The sequence below is a fragment of the Oryza glaberrima genome, chromosome 7 (genome assembly GCF_000147395.1).
Source record: "Oryza glaberrima chromosome 7, OglaRS2, whole genome shotgun sequence".
Lineage (NCBI taxonomy): Eukaryota > Viridiplantae > Streptophyta > Magnoliopsida > Poales > Poaceae > Oryza > Oryza glaberrima.
In genome coordinates, this window is record NC_068332.1 from 15,224,304 (window position 1) to 15,246,127 (window position 21,824).

General features: G+C 37.1%; 1 protein-coding gene across 2 annotated transcripts; it reads left to right on the top strand.

The window, feature by feature from the left end:
• The first annotated feature begins 1,954 nt into the window (after positions 1–1,954).
• LOC127779148 (protein GRIP) lies at positions 1,955–14,860 on the top strand. 2 transcript variants are annotated; one of them, XM_052305858.1, is made up of 21 exons: positions 1,955–2,652; positions 5,181–5,296; positions 5,610–5,779; positions 6,080–6,173; positions 6,943–7,029; positions 7,101–7,181; positions 7,373–7,498; positions 8,114–8,222; positions 8,296–8,375; positions 8,974–9,102; positions 9,178–9,278; positions 9,648–9,781; positions 9,885–9,982; positions 10,066–10,185; positions 11,507–11,534; positions 11,645–11,697; positions 12,025–12,096; positions 12,184–12,231; positions 12,511–12,616; positions 12,693–12,751; positions 14,521–14,860. In XM_052305858.1, exons 1-21 carry the CDS (start codon positions 2,187–2,189, stop codon positions 14,629–14,631), a joined length of 2,388 nt encoding a protein of 795 aa, XP_052161818.1. In that variant the 5' UTR covers positions 1,955–2,186; the 3' UTR covers positions 14,632–14,860. The 2 variants fall into 2 exon arrangements, with proteins under 2 accessions (XP_052161818.1, XP_052161819.1); XM_052305859.1 differs by having other exon boundaries at positions 2,520–2,652; positions 5,167–5,296.
• Positions 14,861–21,824: the final 6,964 nt, after the last annotated feature.

Below are 21,824 nucleotides of genomic sequence, written 5' to 3' on the forward strand. Positions count from 1 at the left end.
GATTGTCTTGTACGAATGGTTTTAGTTCTGTCGAGTGAAACATGGAAGAGAACCATTTAACTCAAACATCCTTCATTAAAATGATTGCTTTCCTTGTGTTATTCTCATTGGATTTCTCCCATAAGTTTATAATGAGGTTCAACGTTAAACTCAAGATGTGCCTTTATCTACCGCTTGTAACCGCTAGGTTTTCTGGAGTTATTTATTTTTGATAAGGTTTGGGAGGAGGTTTTGATTATGCATATAAGCATGGAGTTGGTCAGTTTGATTGATGGTAAGCAGGGGCAGATCCGGAACAAAAAAAATTGAGGAGGCTCGATTACACAGTTTTTTTAACCTCTAACCATTTAGAGACATTTAGTTTATCATTCATGGTGAAAAATCGAAGGGGTGCTCCGGGGTATCCATGGGTCTTGTAGATGTAGGGGGGACTCAAGTGCCCCCTGCACCCACGTTGGATCCGCCCCTGATGGTAAGTGCTAAAGAGGCCTCATGGGAATTCCTGACCGACCAATGTTTATTTCTGATTTGTACTGGCGGAAGCGATCAGACATTAATCGGTACTTTAGATCTCACATTCTTGTTTGATCATATTTCATAATCCATGTATTACTGTCTGTAATTTCTGAATTCCAAATGTCTCCACAACCCCGTGGACCATGATGCCTTAGCTCGACCTCAGCTCAGGAATTTATGTTCCATACGATTCATTTTCTCATAATAAATGAGAAAAAAAAAAGAACTCGTAGCATCTTGAATCGACCTTTTAACTTGTGTATAATAATCTGTATGTTTTTCTTTAGTATACTGTGCAATTTTTCGAAGATATTGTTATTTGTGTAAGAAGATAACGTTGGTTGGAATGATTCTGAATAAAATAGTGGTCACGGAAAATAGTAGCAGTGTAAATTTTATTGTGTGCCTGTTAATTTAAGGCTTTTATCCCTGTTCTCCGCAAGGGGTATAAGGACCCGATTTTGAGACCTGTTTGATTCTTTTCAATTTTTTTTAAAAGAATGAATTTTTCCCCTTAACTCGAATCCACTGCACCGACTGATAAATTTCCATGGATATTATGTGGCGGTAAAACATCTTCATAAATCGATCAAATATTGACTATGGCAATTCTGTCTCCGATCTTTCAAGGTCACTCAACACAACAGCTTGGGTAGAAAAATTCTCAAAAAAAAAAAAAAAACAGCTTGGGTAGAAAAAAAAAACTTGCACATAGGTTAGATATCCCAATCGAGCATGGGCTCGGGAGTGGCACTGCTGGATCTAGCACAAGCTCTATGGATAAGAGAGAGCGTGGCTAGCCCAAAGAAGATAAATGAGTATGGAGTTGTGCGTCGGTGAGTTGGCACTGTCCAAAGAAACTTTGTAATGCAAACTGAACTAAGAAAGGATAACCTACTCCCTCCGTATTTTATGACGCCATTACCAACGTTTGACCATTCGTTTTATTCAATTTTTGTGTACAAATATAAAAATATTTATGCCATGTTTAAAGAACATTTGATGACGAATCAAGTTACAATAAAATAAATAATAATTACATAATTTTTTTTAATAAGACGAATGGTCAAACGTTGGACAAAAAATCAACGACGTCATATATTAAAATATGGAGGTAGTAGTAAATAAATATGACACATTCTAATACAATGAATTTAATAATTCTAATATAAAGTTATTTTTTATTTAACAAAGTGAGCGGCGAAGAGTAGAGGACGACGACTGTAGTAGCCATCGAACGAGGTCAACCGTTTCCACCAATTTTACCCGCAAGTTTTAAAAGCAAAACTGACCTCGGGATTCACCCGGATCCCCCCTCGATCCGACGCTTGGCTTGTACTGTACTACTACTGTACTCCTCTGTTCCACTGCCATGTGGTCCCTGGTCCCACCGTCAGCCACAGCCTTCCTTACCCGAAAGCGAGAATCGCTTCCTTGTCCGCCTGTGCTGCTGTGTGTCGTCCCCCCTCCTTCCCTTCCTCGCCCGCCCACCGACGGCGAACCCGCTCCTCCGCCTCCGCCGCTGCCTGAGCCAGCCAGCCATTGGAGTGGAGGATCCGGCCTCTGCTCCCCTCGCAAACCCCCGCCACTCCTCACCCGCACCCGATCCGATCCAACCCCGCATCCCCCGATCCCTCCCACGGGACCAGATTCGGATCCGCCTCGCCGTGATGGATCCCGAAGAGAACCCCACGCCGCCGCCGCCATACCAGGAAGCGGAGGCTGCGGTGCCGGTCGACGAGCAGCCTCCGCCCCCCGTAGAGGAAGAGCAGGCGGAGGCGGCACGCGAGGAGTCAGCTGCGCCGGTTGAACAAGATGCGGCGGCGGCAGAGGGAGGAGGAGGCGATCGCGCCGCGGGCGGGGAGCGGAGCCGCGAGGAGCTGGAGCGGGTGGTGATGGAGCTCGGCTTCCAGAACGACTACCTCAAGTCCCAGATCGCGGCCGCCGAGGGTGGGAGTGGGGCGGCGGAGTCGGAGCTCGTGAAGGGGTTGAAGGAGCAGGTGGAGAGGCTGAGGAAGGAGGTGGAGGAGCACAAGCAGACGCAGAAGGCCACCGAGGCCGCCCTCGAGCACGTCAATGTCGCCTACGCCGAGGCGGACGCCAAGGTCCAGGACCTCACCGCCAAGCTCACCCAAGGTTAGTTTCTACTGTCCCTGAGCCTCTTCACCGCGCCGGAAGTTGTCAGCCGCCGAGATTGGAATGGCGGGCATGCACCACTGTAACATCTCACTGCACTCGAGCTCAAGTAATTTGCTAACAATTTTTTTCTCGCTTCTATTTAGCTACTTGGTAGTTAAAATTCTGTATGGCAGGTAATTTGGATAATCTAATTTACTAATATTTGATAGTCTAATTGGTATGAAACTTGTTTGTTGGCCCATTTGGTCAGTTAACCTGTACCCTCCAAAATATGACTAGGGTGATGTTGCAAACATGCACAATACAAGTACCGAACTGCCGATACGGATCACGCCGGCTGGGACTGTTGATTTTATAAAATAGCACTGAATATGGGAGGGAATCAATAGACAATTGGTGATCGCCAGGTGTTTCATACCAACCGATGCTAGTAACTGTATTCAGCACAAAAATAGGAATGAAGATGCAAAACTTTTATGTTGGAATACATCATTACTGTTACATTGAGGAAACAACTCTCCTGGTGAAATCCATGTGGATGAGAAGAGGGAAAAGAAAGACAGAGGAGTGGGGGTTAGCAGTTATTACCTGTAGATTTCTTTTGAGTAAATTGTAAGGTGGGTGCAACTCGGTACAAAATCTTGCAAATTGAGCAAGCCTGTTAACAAGTTGCATGGCGCGTGCGAACCAAAACCAAAATAGCTCATGTGGCTAATCAAATAATTTTTATGTTGGCTAATAAATCATTTTCATGCTGATTACATCTCCATGTACGCTAGCAGGTAGTAATCGAGATCTCGGATTTTAGCAATAAACTGTTCCCTGCATAATGCTGCCTCTTTCAAACTGATTTTTAAGCAGACCTCTCTTTAAACTCTTTTATGGCACAAACAACCAACATGTGCATGCTTTATGGTGACATTAAAATCACACACCATATTGAAGTTGCTTAATCACAAACGGGTTCAACTCGTTTGGTCCCGAGGAAGATCGATCAGAATAAAGAGTGAGAATTGATTTATCTAGGTAGGGGGATAATGACTGATCATACATGGTGGTGCAAGGGTGAGAATTCGTCCTAGCCAAAGAGAGGTTAATGAATTTGTCTCACAAAGAGCAGATGAATCTTATAGCTAGGCATGTACGCACCACTCAAATTTTGCATACCTCAAATGATGATCCAAAACTTAAATACTAAAATTTCACATAAATTACACATGTAACTTTTTTTTTTTTGGCTTCAAGCTAGCCATTAAAGGGCAAAATCATCCATGCTTGCTGATGGGACAGCCCAATGAGTGCAAAAATGATCTGTGTAACCACTGTGCACCATTTTGGTCTTGGTCCACATGCACCATGGAAGTTGTTACACTATTTGTTTGTTCTGCAAGTTGTTGCACTAAGTTGCACCCACCTCACAGGTTTATGTACCTACCTCACAGGTTTATGTACTGTGAGTGTAATTTACTCATTTCTTTTTATATGGAGACATTTGATAGGTGATTTGAACCAATTTCTAGCAGACTTACAGCTTAGAGCTTCTATGACTGCATAACAAAAGCATACTCTCTGCTTTGATGTACCATTTCGTTCTCCCTCTATGATTCCAGTCCTCCCCACTAGTGGCATTGTCAGATCAAGCAACTTAAGCCTGAGGATGAACGAATATTTGTTCGACCTATCTAAAGTGTCAGACTCAGCATTTGATCGCATGGAGAGCAGACATGTACAAATATTCCGACACACCATGCTGAAGTTTCCTGTATAATATCGAACTGAGTCCGATAATTTTTGTAAAACACAGTTTCTTAACTGTTTTTTGCTCAGTTGTTTGATAACCCAATATTTTCTGATTTGTCCTTTCCAGGCAGTAATAAGTATATGGGGTCTTTATAGTTATTGGCAGTGACACAAAGTGTTTGGGTCTCGCTTCATAACCTTCATTTTGGATATTTTAAAGATATCAATATTATTATTTTTGGATGATTGTGCTCATTATAATGATTACAATGACATCGATGAATCTTTGTTAAGCCATTCAGTTAACAAGTTTTGGAAAATGGTAGTAATGAAAGGGAACTGAATGTTTCCAAGTAAATCACATGCTAACATTTATGTGTGTAAGAAAAGAGGGACTACCCTTGGAAAAAGGGTAAAGTTCACCAAGTCCTCAGAACTTGCACTATTTGCAAGTCAGAATCCATGAAAAAACTACCATTTTCTAGTTCTTTTTTTATGCTGGCACCCCATCTAGATCTGCAGATTCTTAGTGGTATTGTACAGATTACTGTAATTGCAGATAGGATCACAGGCTTACGTGTGATTCCTCAATAGGAAAAACTAGTGCAAACCATTTATCACCATCATTTCTGAAAAAAAAGCTCTAAAGTTGCTGCAGTTTAGTTTGATCAGGATACACCTTATATTATGATGCAAACTGTTCTCCTTTTGCTGCTCTGCTATGTACAACTGTACATTTGCTTTTCTATTTAGAATCTAAATCATCATTAGTTCCATGTATGTAGCTCAGCAGAAAATGGATAAAGAACTAAAAGAAAGAGATGAAAAATATGTTGAGCTGGATACCAAGTTCCAGAGGCTTCACAAGCGTGCTAAACAACGCATACAGGATATACAGAAGGTGACCAACTTGAGCTCTCCTTGTACATTAATTTTGGTGTGGGATTAGTTGATCGATCACTTAGCAGTCTTGATTTTCTTTCATTAGTGTGGAAGTCAATGAAGAATTTTGGGTTCTTACTATTCTATTCAACAAGCGATATGATGTAACTGTGTAAATGACTTGTTCCTACCTCTTGCCTGTAGAATGGTACAAATCAATATATGCTGTACACCAACATTTTACATTTCAATGCAATCCAAATATAAATCCTTTGAAGTCAGTGACAGTTGATTTTAATATCTATCCTGACACACTTGTGTGATCTTTGCAGGAAAAAGATGACATGGAAGCTCGCTTTAATGAAATTAACCAGAAGGCTGAGCAGGCTTCTTCTTTGCAGTCAGCAGCACAACAGGAACTGGAACGTGCTCGTCAGCAGGCTAGTGAGGCTTTACGGTCAATGGATGCTGAAAGGCAGCAATTGCGAACGGTGAACAGCAAGTGAGTTACTGTAGTAATCACACTGTACAGTTCACTCACTATATTTTAACATGCTGCTATAAAGTTTATATTCTCTTTTCTATTCAAGATGGTTGGTACAAGTGATCCATCATGGCAACATGAATGCTGAGATGTGTTGGATTGCCTACTCCAGTTGGTCCTTTGTAGTTATAGTCTGATGTTTATATGTTGAGCACTTGTATAGGCAACTTGTGATGAAGTTTATGACCTATTTTTCTGCAATAGACATGTTAATGATATACAATTTATTCTTACTAGTGGACACAAATCATTGTGTAGGTTAAGAACTAATCTTGATGAGGCACGTGTTGCCTTGGAGGCCAGGAATAATGTCCTTGAGAAGTTGCGACAATCGATGTTTGAAAAAGAACAGGTATGTAAATGCAGGTCTTAGAGTGTTTTTATGAACTGCGATATTTTGTTTGAGAGGTATGAACTGCAGCATTGCTGGGCACAGTCTTAAACTGGAAATAAAAAACAAGAGGAAATTTCACCTAACCCCACCTATTATGGTCTAAATTGCACAAAACCACAGGGGTTTTGGCACGTGACAAATAGCCCCAGGTATTATGGTTATAAAGTTTCACAAAACCATATTATTGATCATTTTGACTTTGATCTACCACACTTTTAAGTTCTACAATCACATCTCAAATTTATAGGTTCTTTATCCATCATATAAATGTTACATCCATATAAGTAAAGTTTTTTTAAAATAATTTTTGATATAGGAGTATGTTAAATTGGTTAACGGTGTGGTTTTGTGAAACTTTAGTACCATAATACCTGGGGTTATGCGCCATGTGCCAAAATCTCCATGGTTTTGTTCAACTTGGACCACAATAGTTGGGGTTTTATGAAATTTAACAAATTGTATGGACATGATAATACAAAAAAGAGAAATAGGGGTTAAAGTTGTCATATTTCAAATGCTGTAAACTGTATTAGGATGTTATCTAAATTTGAGATCATATTTGTCACATCGCTCAAAAGTCATGTTGATAGTCATGATAATAGCTAACCATTGTTTGTTTCTATTAGCTAAAATAATGTGGAAAACACATAGCTATAAATCTAAAACCTTTTCTAGTTATATAGTATAGCAATTATAACTTAAATAGACTGATCCAATGTTTGTAAAGTTGTTAGAGCAAACCCAAGCATCACTTCAATCTGCAGAAGAAAAGAGAAATGCATCAATTGCGGAGCTTACTGCTAAGCATCAGAAGGTAAAGAAAACAAATGCAGAAAAACAATTTTCCGCACATTAATTATGTTAACTTGGCCTTTTTTCCCCTAGCAATTAGAAAGCTTGGAGGCACAGCTAACTGAGGTTTCTGCGGAGAGGACAAAAGCATCTGAAACGATCCAATCTCTTCAGGTACGATTTGCGGCGGAAGTTTTCTTGCATATTTTTTTGATTATCACATGCCCTGTTCTGTTTGTGTCCTTGCTTGCTGTTGTGCTTTTGACTTAAGCTTTATTGTTAAAAAAGTCCATTAGCTGAAGAAGATTAATCTCATTATGACGGGAATCAGTAATGAGTTAAAATGAAACATCAAACTTTTCCAGATGTTGCTTGTGGAGAAAGATTCAGAAATAGCTGAAATTGAAGCAGCTTCTACTGGGGAAGCTGCTCGAATTAGAGCTGCCATGGAGGAGCTTAAAGGCGAGCTTGCTCATCTGAAGGACCAACATGTAAGATAATTTATTTGTACAGATTCATGCTATTCGGTTAGAATGTTGAACCATGTGATAGATGCCAAAGTGATTTACATATTCAATATTTATAGTTATTGTGGTGGTTAGTATCTATGGTTACCTGATGGGTTGGATGAATGCGTAACATGTTTATATTTAGTGCATCATTACAAATGAGCAATTTTAAAATGTTTTTTTCCCTTTGACTAGCTGGATGGCATTCTTAATTATTTAAAATGAAATAATTCATATATCTCAAATAGATCTAACATGTTACACACCTGCTTGTTCTGTCCATGCAACCATGTTTCCTATTATGATCTGTTGATTCAGCCTTTGACGTGTTGATTGACTTGCGTATAATTACATATTTGCATTTCATTCTGTTGATTTGGGAAGTGACTGATTTCTATAGAACTAATAATTGACATTGGCTCTTTTATTATCATCACCAGTCCATCACTTGAATATTTTGGATTTGTAGTTGAAACTTTCCTTTAAACAGCCTCTACTTCTGTTTCCCTCCTTTTTGGCACTTACTGTTGTTTGGTCACCATGTTTTATGAAGTCCTTGAGACTAAATAGATTGGTTCCAACTCGATATTTACTCAGGAAAAAGAAAGGCAAAATTGGGAAACTACTTGTGAATCGCTTAGGACAAAATTGGAAGCATCAGAAAGTGCATGCCATATATCTGTGATAGAATCTACTAAAGTTAAAAGTAAGTTTGCTTTCCAGACATTCTATTTTGACTTCAGAGATATCGCACTCATACAAATATTGGACTATTGCAGGTCAACTGGAGTTGGAGTTATCAAAGCAAAACCAATTACTACAAACCAAAGACTCTGATCTATTGGCTGCAAAAGACGAGGTATAAACTTAATGTGATTGTGAAGCCTAATTGTACATAAAACCATGTTTCAAATTATATGTCAAAGACTCATAATTCGAAGTTCATGTCAAAACTCAATTTATCCTCAATGCCATTTTGACTTAGAAGGATTGAGTATCTTTTTTTTTTGACTTCATTCTTGTAGTATATTATATGAGCTAATAGGCTGGCAGAATCCTCTCTCTGTCTCTGTCTGTCTCTTTCTCTAAGAAAAGGCTAGCATAATTTATTCTAGGCCTGAGTAGCAATTTTTATAAGGTGACCAAGCTACCAGTTATTGCCACTATTGAGTGAAATTGCTTTGTCATAATAGTGGCAATGTTATTGTGTACATGCACATCTTTGTTATTTGAAATGCTTTTACTCGAGGAGTTTATACTGTTAGTTTGTGTGCTGGCGAGAATACAGTGGCAGCACTATACAATTAACTGAGAATTCCTTTGAAATCTTTTAATATATGCCACTGTATTAGGAGGTGCCCTAACAGCTGATTCGACAGCATGTATAGTCGAATTGTTGAAATGCATGTCGACATGCTTTCGGTTGCAACTCCAATTTAGCCTTTTGAACTTTGCAGATTAGTCGGCTGGAAAGCGAGTTTTCTGCATATAAGGTCCGCGCACATGCACTTCTGCAAAAGAAGGATGCTGAGCTGAACACAGCTAAAAACTCAGATTTGATTAAAGCACATGAAGAAGCAATAAGGGTATTACATTATATTTTAAAATATATACTATAACCAGAGATTTGAACTGGCTTGATTGATTTTGCTTTGCTCCAGGAAGCTGAAAAGGAAATTTCAGCTGCCTTGGCAGAAAGAGATAAAGCCATCCATGACCTTCAAATTGCTCAATCCAAATATGGTGAAGAGATTGAAGCAAGGTAAAATTGGTTTCACATTGTAGCCAGATATTGTTTTGTGTTCTTTTGATCTGTTCATGACATGGAGCTCCAAAATTAAAATGATGTTCTACACTTGTAGATTGTAAAATATGCTATGAACACTGTAGGAAGGTCTTTAAATATACTTCCTGGTACTTGTAGCCATATATTCGTAACTTGTCATTTAGACACGAACTGGTTGCAATAGCCTGGTAGCAATATGCAATGTAGCAATATTGCCATGTTATTATATTTGTACCCTGGTGGTTGCTATTAACATTATATTCCTGTAAGCTGATTAGCTGATGCACTATATTACTATAAATCTTTTTCTTGCAAGTTTCATTTTGTACTTTATTTTCTTCTCAGGGATTTGGCTCTCGCTGATTCTGACAAAAAGTTAAAGAATGTCATGGCAAAATTGGATTCTCTTACTTCTAAATTCCTTTCCGAAAAAGAATCATGGGAGAAAAACATGGCAAGTGTAGAGGAAAGCTGGAGATGTAAGATGTCCATGATTTACTTAGAATCCCCCCCCCCCCTCCCTCTCTCTCTCACAAAAAGGTGTGGTATCTGATGGTAAAATTTGTCAATCGGATGATGCAGTGAAATGTGAGTCTGTGAAGGCTGAGAGCAATGGGCATGCTGGAGATGAACTTAAGAAGAATTTAGTGGAGTTGACAGTAAAACATGAGAAACTAAAGGTTCCCCTGTGACATGGGTCATTTTTATCTCCATACCAGTCTAATGTCTGACACAGTATTTTAATATATGATTGCCTTCTTAGGAAGAGCATGATTCTTTCCGTGATATTGCTGATAGAATGCTTGAAGAGAAGGACCGGGAGGTGGCTAAGCTCCTCAGGGAAAACAAGGATCTACATAACTCTTTAGAGGCTAAAGCGGCAGTAAGTCATTTTCTGATTACTATCTTGGTTTCCTGTATGGAAGTAATAAAACACATTGATTGCTGTTCACTGATTAAATGCCAGTTGTGTCTTTTGTGAGATATTTATATTTATTCATCTCGCTTATATATTTGAAAATTCATATCTAATCACTAACAAGTAATGGCTCGTAACATGCCATTTGTGAAGCCGATACCAATATTACAAGGAAATTCCATTGATATCCTCCAATCCAATCTTCTACCATATATAAATTAACATATGTTCTTTTGATGCCATGACCATCTCCTGACATTCTCTGGGAACACATTATGTGCACAGTACAGTTTCCACTCTGCATCAGTTCTGTCAAACAAATGTCTAAATCCTACTCTATTCCTTTTTAATTTTTTGGTTGTAGTTTGGGGTAGATTTGGTGAGTGAAGAGATCAGTAGCAAAAAAGGCCGCAAAAATGAGTTTTTGTGAAAAGAGAAAGTCAGCAGTAAATTTTGTGCAAGTGTGCAACTTCTGTGTTATTTTCGCCACTAACAATTATAGTCACCCCTTCTTTCTGTGGTACCATGTCCTGCCACTCGCTACAATATGCAATGTCCTGTGTCCAGTCACTTGAAGCTTCTGCTGGCTGTTTCCTCACATAGTCACATCCTAGAGAGCATACTACAACTCGCAACTGCTGCATGCTATCAATGAATGCATTTGCAATCATCACATGCATGTTTCTTTTTGTCTGTACTGCATGAATGTGTAAGTAAATGATGACTGAATAGGAGGAACATTTTATTTTTCTGGTGTATCCTTTTGTGACTAATAACAACTAAAGGCTATGTGAGGAAATAAGTAATATTTTACTCTTTCCTGGGGATATATCATTTGGAGTGGTACAGCTATGCAGCTAGAAGTAGTCGAGTATCTGAAAACCCATGGCATGCAAGTAACAAGCAATTTGAATGATGACCAAAATACCCAGAATATACATTCACCATGGTGTTGGAGAATTGTTTCTTTGACACTTTACATTTTCATACTCCCTCCCTCCCATAGTATAAGGCGCACACACATTTTAAGATTCAACTTTTAAAACATTTTATTTTATTTGCTAAAAATAATATCATCGGATTGACATTGAATTTACTTTCGTATGGTTATAATCTTGTTGCTAAAAATCTTATAGTATATGAGAAACTATAAGTCAAAATTAGTTTTGGAGATCGTGTCGAGTTTGACCGTGCCTTATATTATGGGATAGAGGCAGTAAATGATAAATAGTAAGCAAAATTTGGTTTTGAGATTTCGTTAATAAGATTATTTCACTTGTCACAGGTTAGCATCAATGGTAATCAAAATCCAGGTAAATGGTTGTGTCAGTTTCTTTTGCATTTTGTTATCTTTCCTATCCTATATTCTTCCCTCAGTTTAATGGTTACTTTGGAATTTGTTGACATGTACTTGTTTTTGCAGGACCTGCTAAACAGGATGCAATGGACATTGAACTGGCTGAGCAGCAAATTCTGGTAATATTGAGTTTGAAACAATGTTGGGCATGCCTTTAAATGTTAAGACAAATTTATGGATATTGTAATCATCATTCCAGTCATTGGTAAATTGGTTGCATGAATTGAATTAAAGTTCTACTGTACTTTGCACTCTTCGTAGCATCACTTGCCTACTTGCCACTTAATTTTGCCAAGGTTATGTTGCGATTTATTATAATGAATCATAATTTCCAATTAGCCAATTAAACCAGAATATTTTCGACCTAGCAATATTGTTGAAGTAAATAAAAATGGATGGGGGCTTCTCAAGATTCTCAATTTAAAATGTGATATCCACATTTTCAGCTCCTTGCACGGCAACAGGCACAAAGAGAAGAGGAATTGGCTCAATCACAGAGGCATATATTAGCACTTCAAGTCAGTTTTGAGCTTAGCAATCATTCTTTTGTTTGTTCATTCTGTTATTAAAGTACAAATGATATTCCATTTCTTTCCTTTCTGTAGCAAGAAATTGAGGAGCTTGAGCGTGAGAACCGCCTTCATGATCAACAGGTTCGAGTTTCTTGCACCTATCTGTAGTTTCATATCCAAGATTAATGGTTAAATGTCCTGATTTATTTGAGTAATACAAAAATGTCTTGTGAATTTTCTACTCAAGGAATACTTAGCTTAAATTATGCAAAAAAGTGTACCAAAGTCTTTAATTAGATTTTTGTGGTCAATGAATGCTAACCAGGATTAAAATTTGCAAGATGTGCACAAAATATATATCTTTATTTGAAGAAATGGAGCATAGATTATGCATTTTTAAGTAATAAATTTCTGTTTCAGGAAGCAATGTTGAAGACTGAGCTCCGCAATATGGAGAGATCACAAAAACGAGAAGGAATAGATATGACATATCTAAAAAATGTTATCCTAAAGCTTCTGGAAACAGGTTAATGACACTATTGTCTTTCACTACAGTAAGTTGACTGTTGATCTAAAACATTATTTGGTTTATGCTATCACAGGGGAAGTGGGAGCATTGCTGCCTGTGGTTGCAACATTGCTGCAATTTAGCCCCGAAGAGGTAAATGCTCACTTGCTCAGTATAAAACTGATTTCCATTGTAGATGATTGCATTCTTTCTTAGCATCTGATTGGTTATTTTTAAATGGTGAAACACTTTCTCTAAACTATCTTAAAACCTCAGCTTTGTACAATGACATGTTGAACCATGTTAGCTAACAATGGTAGAAAGGGAAAATTAGGACGGTAATATTGGAAAACTTGAAACTCGAGAAACATAAACACCAAAGAAACATAAAAAAAGCTAAACGATATGGAAAGCGACACTCCAAGGATATATTCCACACCAAATTCCAAAGAAAGAAAAACACAATTACCCCATTTCACTCCCAATTTGAGGCATTATAAAGTTGCCATCACCCCTGTACCCATGGGCTACAGTTTCCTCTCCTCCCCCATACCCCCACTATGTCACTTCAAAGCAACCGATTGGTATCCTATGCTTCTCTCTCCCCTTCACTAGTCTGCCTTGCTATGTGTATCCTTGTTTGTCAAGGCAAAGAAGTATTGAGCAGTGCGACAGCGATGTCAACCTCAGAGGCACATGATGGCACATGATTATCTCGTGATGGAGGGCTTGGGAGCACTGTTGACTGTTGTTCAATCGTGCTGTGGTGGTGCCAGTGGCAACCGAATCCTCTTCTGCAGTCACCATCATTTAGCCCATTGACAGCTGGCTACCATTTGTCGCACCATACCTGTGAGGGGGCAAATGGTGCTCACTGCCCTAGGGTAAAAATGTCATTTTAATCTCCTGAGTGTTATTACTTATATGTGTCTGTCCAGAATTTTATTGGACAGTAAAAAATTCCAAAGATTGGGATGTCCCTGAATTATCCCTGTGAGAAACGTTGAAAAGATGCATGCTGCATGTCTCTGAATGTATGCAACATTTTATATTATATGTGCATTTCGACTTGGCGATTGTAACATTCATTTTTTTACTACATTAGAAAATCTTAAATTTAGCTTTAGGGCAAAACGATGGAATGATTAGTGCAACTTTCTTCTGCTTAAGGTTTACCTGAACCATTTGTTGAAATCTAGAAATAATCCATAGTGATTGGGCTGGCTCTGTAATACAAGTGGCCAAGTCGAAGTGGCCTGCTTTGTGATGGAAGTTCACGAACTTCCTATCTGGTGCTAGATAGTAGAAATACTATGGTGCAAGAAATATATGAGTGTTGCACTCTAGCGTAGCTGATTTGCATTATAATGTTCAAGAATGTTGAACTTGAACCTTGCACATGGCTGATGTGTCTAAAGATTCTGCCTGAAATCTAAGACATTTAGACGAATACCGAGTCTTAGAATACTGGTTTTTGGCTGTTGGGAATAAAGGTCAGCCATTCTTGAAAATTTTGAAAATATATTTTGTAAAAATAATAGATCCCAACATTAAAACAAATTCTTAATTCCTGATACGATCCATCCTTTCAAAAAGACATAACTTGGCCTTACATTTCAGACCTATACTTGCAGCATAATCAGCCTCCTATTGTACATGTGACCAGGGTAGAGGTAGAGTTGTTGGCTAATTTGGATTGTGGACCACTGCTTCAGTCCTCTTGACAAAATAAAGCCACAAGGCCAATGCCTGTTTAAGATGTTTCCAATCATTAGTATAAATCTGAATGAAGCGTTTGTGGATCATCTCTGCAGCAGTACTATTTATTGATGAGTCTTGAGTCCTGACATTGAGAACTAGATCATCTTGAGTTTTTGTCTTTTTGACTATAATTCTCACCCTGTTTGTTTGAAACTTGGCAGCTAACGAAATGTCAGCATGGCGTCCTTTCAGCTGTGGCTTCATCGCCAGCAACTGCGGTACCAGACGGTGGATCCACGCCAAATTCATTCTTCTCAAGATTCACATTCTAGCAGAGGTACATAGATTTGACATTCTAGCTGGGGGTAGCCGGAGAGGATGCTGTTTGCACGAAATCCCAGCGGTTTTTCTGGCCATAGATGATTCTATTTGTTTATTATTTCTAGGTCGCCACTTCCTCTCGTCACATTTTGTAAAACTAGTGTATATAAAATTATGAACATTATAAGCAATTTTATGCCTAAAGTGGAAGGGATAATGAAATAGTGGGATCGGCAGAAATATGTTATGTATTTGCAACACTTACTTCAAAGGCAAATGAAATGCGCCAATTTTGCCTTCAAGGATGTTAATTTTGTGCTTACAGGTGGTCAGCGTTAATTTTGATGTGTGTGCAGTGTGCTTCCCTGCTGATTAGCACCATATTTTAAGCGTGTCAGCTTCTATGATTAATTTCCCTTCTGTGTTAAGAGTGCAATAAACTATCTGATTGGCAGCCGAAGTTTCCTACAATTTGTATGATTAATTTTATTTCTGTGTACGTTCAGTGTGCAAGTGGGCATCCGAAAATTTCCATGGTTTCTTAGCTAAAGTTAAGGCATGTTTGATTGAACTTAAAATTTGTCTTGGCAGGCCATAGTTTAAATATACTCTATTTTCTAACTTTGCGGGCAAACTGGTAACATTAGATGCTAACCAAACACGATCTTAAATTCTGCCACCACATCAAATTAAAACAAAAGCTCCAATTGCAACAGAGAATGGAATATAAAAAAATGAAAATTGTTCTCATCTCAATGAGAATAACATATAAGATTAGTAGATAGTCGTCGATATATATGACACTAGAAAATCAGCGCGTCAATTGATGCGCTTATATTTAATATTCCGTGTATATTGTTTAATTAAATTTTTACATTTTGACATTGTATGGTCAAATAAGTTTATTTTCTCGTATCGAATAATGAATATATGAATGTGATACTACAATAACAATTGTAGAATATTAACATCAAAGGGAGATAAAATTATTGTTTCAATAAAAAAAGACTAATCATTTAAATAATTGGTGAATTTATTATCCTAATGTGTGACTTAGTTTGGAGTCAAAGGAGAGGAAATGCAAGCCTTTTTCTAAATAACACCGTCATCATTTTGAACATAATTAATTAAATAAACGGTATGTAATCACAGTCACACTGTTTTTTAATGTTGTTTAGTAACCCGTGTGGGGATCTGCTTCCCACGAAGGCCGGAGGGGAAGTCGTCTAGGAGCGAGGGGAAGGGCACCTTCGACGGTGGAAGTGAGAGCACGTAGTCGACGTAGGATTGGCTCGCCTTCACCATCACCTTCTTCTTCTTCCATTCCGCCCAAGCCACCGTCTTGCCGTTGACCGCCGCCCCCGCCGCCTGCGAGATGCTCGTGATAATGCCTCATGGCAAGATGATATTCATATATTTCTTCTTCTAAGAAAATATATATTCATATTTTCTTCTTTGGAAATATTGCAGGGAGATCAAGAGAACTTTTAATGTTACATGATGACACTGTGCAATAATGTGAAATGACACCATCAGTAGTATATATCAAGGATTTCTAATATGTTTGCTATCTAAGCAAAGGAGTGAACAACAACTGTTGGTGTATGATACTCTACGTAGAGGAGCTGGATTTTTCATAATTTGGTCTTTTTGAAAAAAATATTTCGCAAATAGACCTTTGGAAAAACTTATCCTAGAAATGGTCGGCGCCAGCCACTCTAGCGCCGTCCTCCTGCCACCGTGGCGAGGCGGTGCTGAGGTGGCAAGGGGAGCGCATTACAGTGGCTGGCGCCCTCCCCCCCCCCCCACCCCCCCGCATTTTTTTCTTTTATTTTTTTGATATTATTTTCACGTTTAGGAACACACAAGAACCAACCATAGAAAAAATGAACTCAAATGGACGAAATATGTGACCTGTAGAATTTTTCCTCTCCTCTCCTCTCTAGTGTAGAGAAGAGAGATATGCAACATTTTTATTTTTATTTTATTTTTTTTTGATATTTTTTTCATGCTCAGGAACCCACAAGAACCAATCATAGAAAAGTTTAACTCAAATGGACGAAATATGTGACCTATCGAATTTTCCAAAGCTCTACCAAAAAGCTTCTCTCCTCGAAAACACAATCTTGCAACCAGAATTTGGAGGTTTTAATCTCGCCAAACCCGGCGAAGCGGGGGAGAATCGGATCTAAATTTTTCTGTAGATGTCCGTGGATATATTATTTATCTGATTCCGAGTCTGTATGAGAAAGTTACGTCTGTTTTAAGAAATGGCACCCAAATGTAAAAAAAAAAAATCAAACCCTAACTTTTTTTTATAGGATGCAAAAGTTGTAAAAAAAAAAGCTTAAGAATGTTCGAAATATTGATTTTAACACAAAATTTTGGTGTGATGAATTAACACAAAGTTATTGTTGATTTTATATTGGAGATTTATTAACACAAGATCTTATAAACTTTTTATAAGATTAGCTCTAATCTTATCCAACAAAACTATGTGTTTTATTTTATTCTATTTATAGGATTTTAGCTCTAAGGTGAGCTAACGTGTTCGTATAAAATATCAAAAAAAAAAATCCATTCGAGAAACAAGATTGGAGACTGGGGGAGGGGGGCGGCGCCAGCCATGCTGGCGTCCGTTCTCCTGCCCCGTCGGTTCACGTGTGTCACGGTGGCGGGGGACGGCACCAATCATCCTGACGCCGTTCCGTTGGACCATGACGCCAGTCATTGTGGTACCTAAAAAGGATCATTTTTGAGATAATGTTTTTTTTTTGTCTATTTACGAAATAAGTTTTTTAAAAGGATTAAATTGTAAAATTCAGGTAGAGGAGTGTAATTTTTGGATTTGGTAACAGGGAGCTGCCAAGCACAAGAGAATATGCTGGCACCTCATCGGGAGTCGAGGGTTGTCGACACAGTCACTGACGATGATCCACCATGGTCCCCGCCGGTGGCTCACTGGTATGCCTTAAAATTTCCTTGAATGATTGACCATCATAGTTTGTGTCTAAAGCGATGATACAATTATTTTAGAATAGCTTATATCCAGCAAACTGTTTAACTTTTAATCCCTCCATCCCATAAAAAATAAATCTAGTATTGAATATAACACATTCTAGTACTACGAATCTATACATACTTTTGTTCAGATTTATTATACTAGAATGTAGAATGTGTTACATTTAGTTTTAGATTTATTTTTTTTTGATAGAGGGAGTATTTTTTATCAGCAAGAAAAAGGTTCAGACTACTGTTGTTTATTGTATAATCGAGGAATTGGAGAAGTTCGGGTACCGTCGTCGTCAAGAACAACCACAACACAAGACCGTCACCCTCAACGACGTCTCCGGCCACAGCGGCGTTGTTGTCCTTCGATCTACCCATCAAACATAAATCTATACAACTGTGTCTTAGGGGCTGTTTAGATAGAGGCTAACTTTGCCTTAGCTTGATTTACCATAACTGTGGCAAGCCACACAAAGTGTGGCCAACAATTTGTTGGCCACAACTATGGTAAATTTTGGCTAGCAAATGAGAGTATGACGCGGGGGCCAATATACTAGTAAAGTGTGGCTTGATTCAACTGTGGCACGCAACCAAACACTAGCCTGAAAAATTGTGGCACGCCTAAAGTTTGGTGTGGCAAACTGAGGCCACCAACCAAACTGAGTTCACCAACGATGTGAGTCAATAGCCTTTGCTTCTTATCCTCTGTTTTCTTTATTTCTCTAGCAAGGAGACCGAACTGAAACACTACCATGCCAAAAAACTGAAACCTAATAATAATGATCTTGTATATGCATTGCAATGGCAATTTTTATAGTTCTTTTCCAAATATAATAAAGTTGATATGAATATTATCCTTTCTATGAGATATGGCGCTTAATTTCAATGTTCGGATCACGCACACATGCATGTAAGATATTTGGTTATCTTAGAAGTGAATGAACTTTATTTAACTTGTAGGTGAATGAACTTACTGTACACTTTTTTTTTCTGAATTCAATCAGCTGCGATATAGTTGCTTCACATTATCTATATGTTGACTATTATATATCACTAGGAAGGTAGCCTGCGCATACGCGCGAGCATGTTATTTAATCTTGTTTAAAATTTTATTATTATAAATGTTTATATGTGGATGATATTTTTGAAATATTTTTTACTCTATTTTAAACGTATGTTTGTTAATAACTGTTGGGCGCACTTAACCTGTATATCCTCAAATTTATTAGAAAAAATATGTCCCAATAATGGAGTTAGTTCATATCTATTTATATTGTGTGTGGTTCTTTTTTTAAAATTTTTGGAGTTTCCAAACATTATATAACATTTTTTGTTTCGTATGCTATAGATGACTTTAAGTAACATTTTAATTTTATTATATATTAATGAAATATATTTTCTATTAAAAATATAACTAATGATACTACTTCATCTAATCAAAGATAGACTTATATTACTTATATTCCCTCTGTCACATAAATCGAAGGAGGTAAATTTTATCCTAAAACAATAGAAGAATTTATACGTAACCAAGACAGTGATTTTCTAAATACTACCATGATAATCTCCAAAGTACCATATCATATTTTGACAAATATATATACGTAGTGCATGTTCGTTCAGTGTCCGGTTTGTTTTCCACACCTATTGTTTCTAATCACATGAGATACATTTAGTAATTTGGAGAATACATATGTACATTTAAATTAGTGCTGTATATTTGTCAATTGTTTTTCACACCAAAAATATGATATGAAATTATTATCATAACATTAATTATTACATGTCGGCTCCATATTTATGATGTATTTATGGCTATAGATATTAGTAGTTTATTTATTTAAAGGAATACAACCAGATCATAAATTGGATATATAATTTTAAAATAATTTAAAAGATAGAATGCTTAAAAGCATTGATTGGATATTTTATATTTATATTTGTGTAAATTTGAAGATTATTATATTTTTATCCTTAAATTGTAGAAAATTATTTTTTAAGGACTGCCGATTTTTTGAGGGCTTTATCATAAATACGTTTTATGTTATTCCGGCAAAAAATATGTAAGTATTATTGTTTTTTTTCAACCATATATACATACGGAGTACTTTTTTCGGTCAACAGTTATATATTTCTCATATATCCGTATATAGGAGAAACAACTAATCTAACGGTGTAAAATGAAACAATTTAATTGTTTTCATTTTCACAAATGTAAATTCAAATTAGCATTGTATATTTGTCGAGTGATATTTGACACCCTAAAATATGATGTGAAATAAGAAATTATCAAAACATTAATTATTATATATATCAGCCTCGTATGTTAAGATAGAACGAATAAAGATCATTGATGGGATATTTCATATTTATAATATAGATTTAGTTTAACTACGTATATTTACGTAAATTTGTAGAGTAATATATTGATCTTTAAATAGTAGATAATACTATTTCAAAAGACCATCGATCTTTTTCGAATGATACGCTTTTTTTGTTTTTTTTTGTTTTTATAGTAAGGGATTTTGAAAATACTATTTCAAAAGACCACCCTGCGTAGATTTTTCTTTGTTCCGAACTTTCGATGGATTGCGGTTAAGCTTTATTTATTTTTCCAAGTCGTATGTACGTAGGGACTACTTATGTTTTTTTTTCTCTTTCTAGCCTAATTGTTATATAGTTCTCCCGTATACGTACACAGAGTAATAAGTTATTAGTTTTTAAAATAAAATATATCTAATGGTTTAAACTATTGGGTTCACCAATTTAATTAAAAATCCATGGTGATATTTGCTTAAATTTATATAGTAATAGATTTTATCTTTAAATATTAGAAAACTCTATTTTAGAGATAATCGATTTTTCATGGTACTACACACGTATATTTTTTTTCTTTGTTATTTTTACACTAAGTCTGTGCATAGTTTTTTTCTTTCGTAGGTAATATATTCATTGTTTTTTATTCTTTTACGTATGTACGTACATATGAAGTACTCATGTTTTTGTTTTCTTTTTCCGGTGAAGTAAGGTATGAGTTTCTTTTTAAATAAAATACATCTAATCTAAGGTAAGATTCATTGTTTTCTACTCTTACGTATGTACGTTAGTACATTGTTTTCTATTCTTACGTATGTACGTTAGTACGTTACCTGTACATACGTATATACAGGGATGGATGCATATGTCCGCGCGGGGTACAGGGAGGACTAAAATCAGTTTAGTTTGTTTTCTTTTTCCGGTGAATAGTAAGGTATTAGTTTCTTTTTAAATAAAATACATCTAATCTAATCTAGTGGTCCAAATTATCGGGTCCACCGATTTAAGTGAAAATCGACGGTGAAATTAGACATTGCCACGTGGTGGTCAAGGAGCGTTTGTAGAAGTGCCATGTGGCGGCTTAAGAGCGTTTATAGAAAGTTTAATGGACTTTTAGTATATAATAGACGTAGGTGGTTCTGGTGGAGACTGATTTGTTTTCAATTGTTTTTTGGAGAACTGTAGTGGACTGTCGGTGAGGAGAATCTGAATTTTCAACTAGTATATCAGTGTATACTAGTAGCACGGCATAGTTATTGCAATTGATCAATTGGAAGCATATAAATACGGGAGCACCACTTTTCACTTTGAATCTTGCGTACTGTATGTGGGTATACACTGTAATGTGCGTATGCTTGTGTAGTTGGATAGGTGTGCATATGCTGTTGGGTTGGCAGTGATCTTTTCACATGGACTTCTACGACGACGATGACGATCTCATTACTCAATGCTGGGATCAAGAGGAGTTATGTGACGATGATAACTACTATATTGTAGTTGTTTTTCTTACGGACATAGAGCATGAGAGCACCAAAAGAAAGCATCGCGGGTTAAGACCCTGTTTGGATAAGGGGTCTAATTTTTAAGTCCCTGTCACATTGGATATTTAATATTAATTATAAGTATTAAACGTAGACTAATGACAAAACTCATTCCATAACCCTAGACTAATTCGCGAGACGAATCTATTGAGCCTAATTAATCCATGATTATCCTATGTGATGCTATAGTAAACATGTGCTAATTATAAATTAACTAGGCTTAAAAAATGTCTCGCGCATTAGCTCTCATTTATACAATTAGTTGTATTTTAGTCTACGTTTAGCACTTCTAATTAGTGTCCAAACATCCGATATGACAGAGACTAAAATTTAGTCCC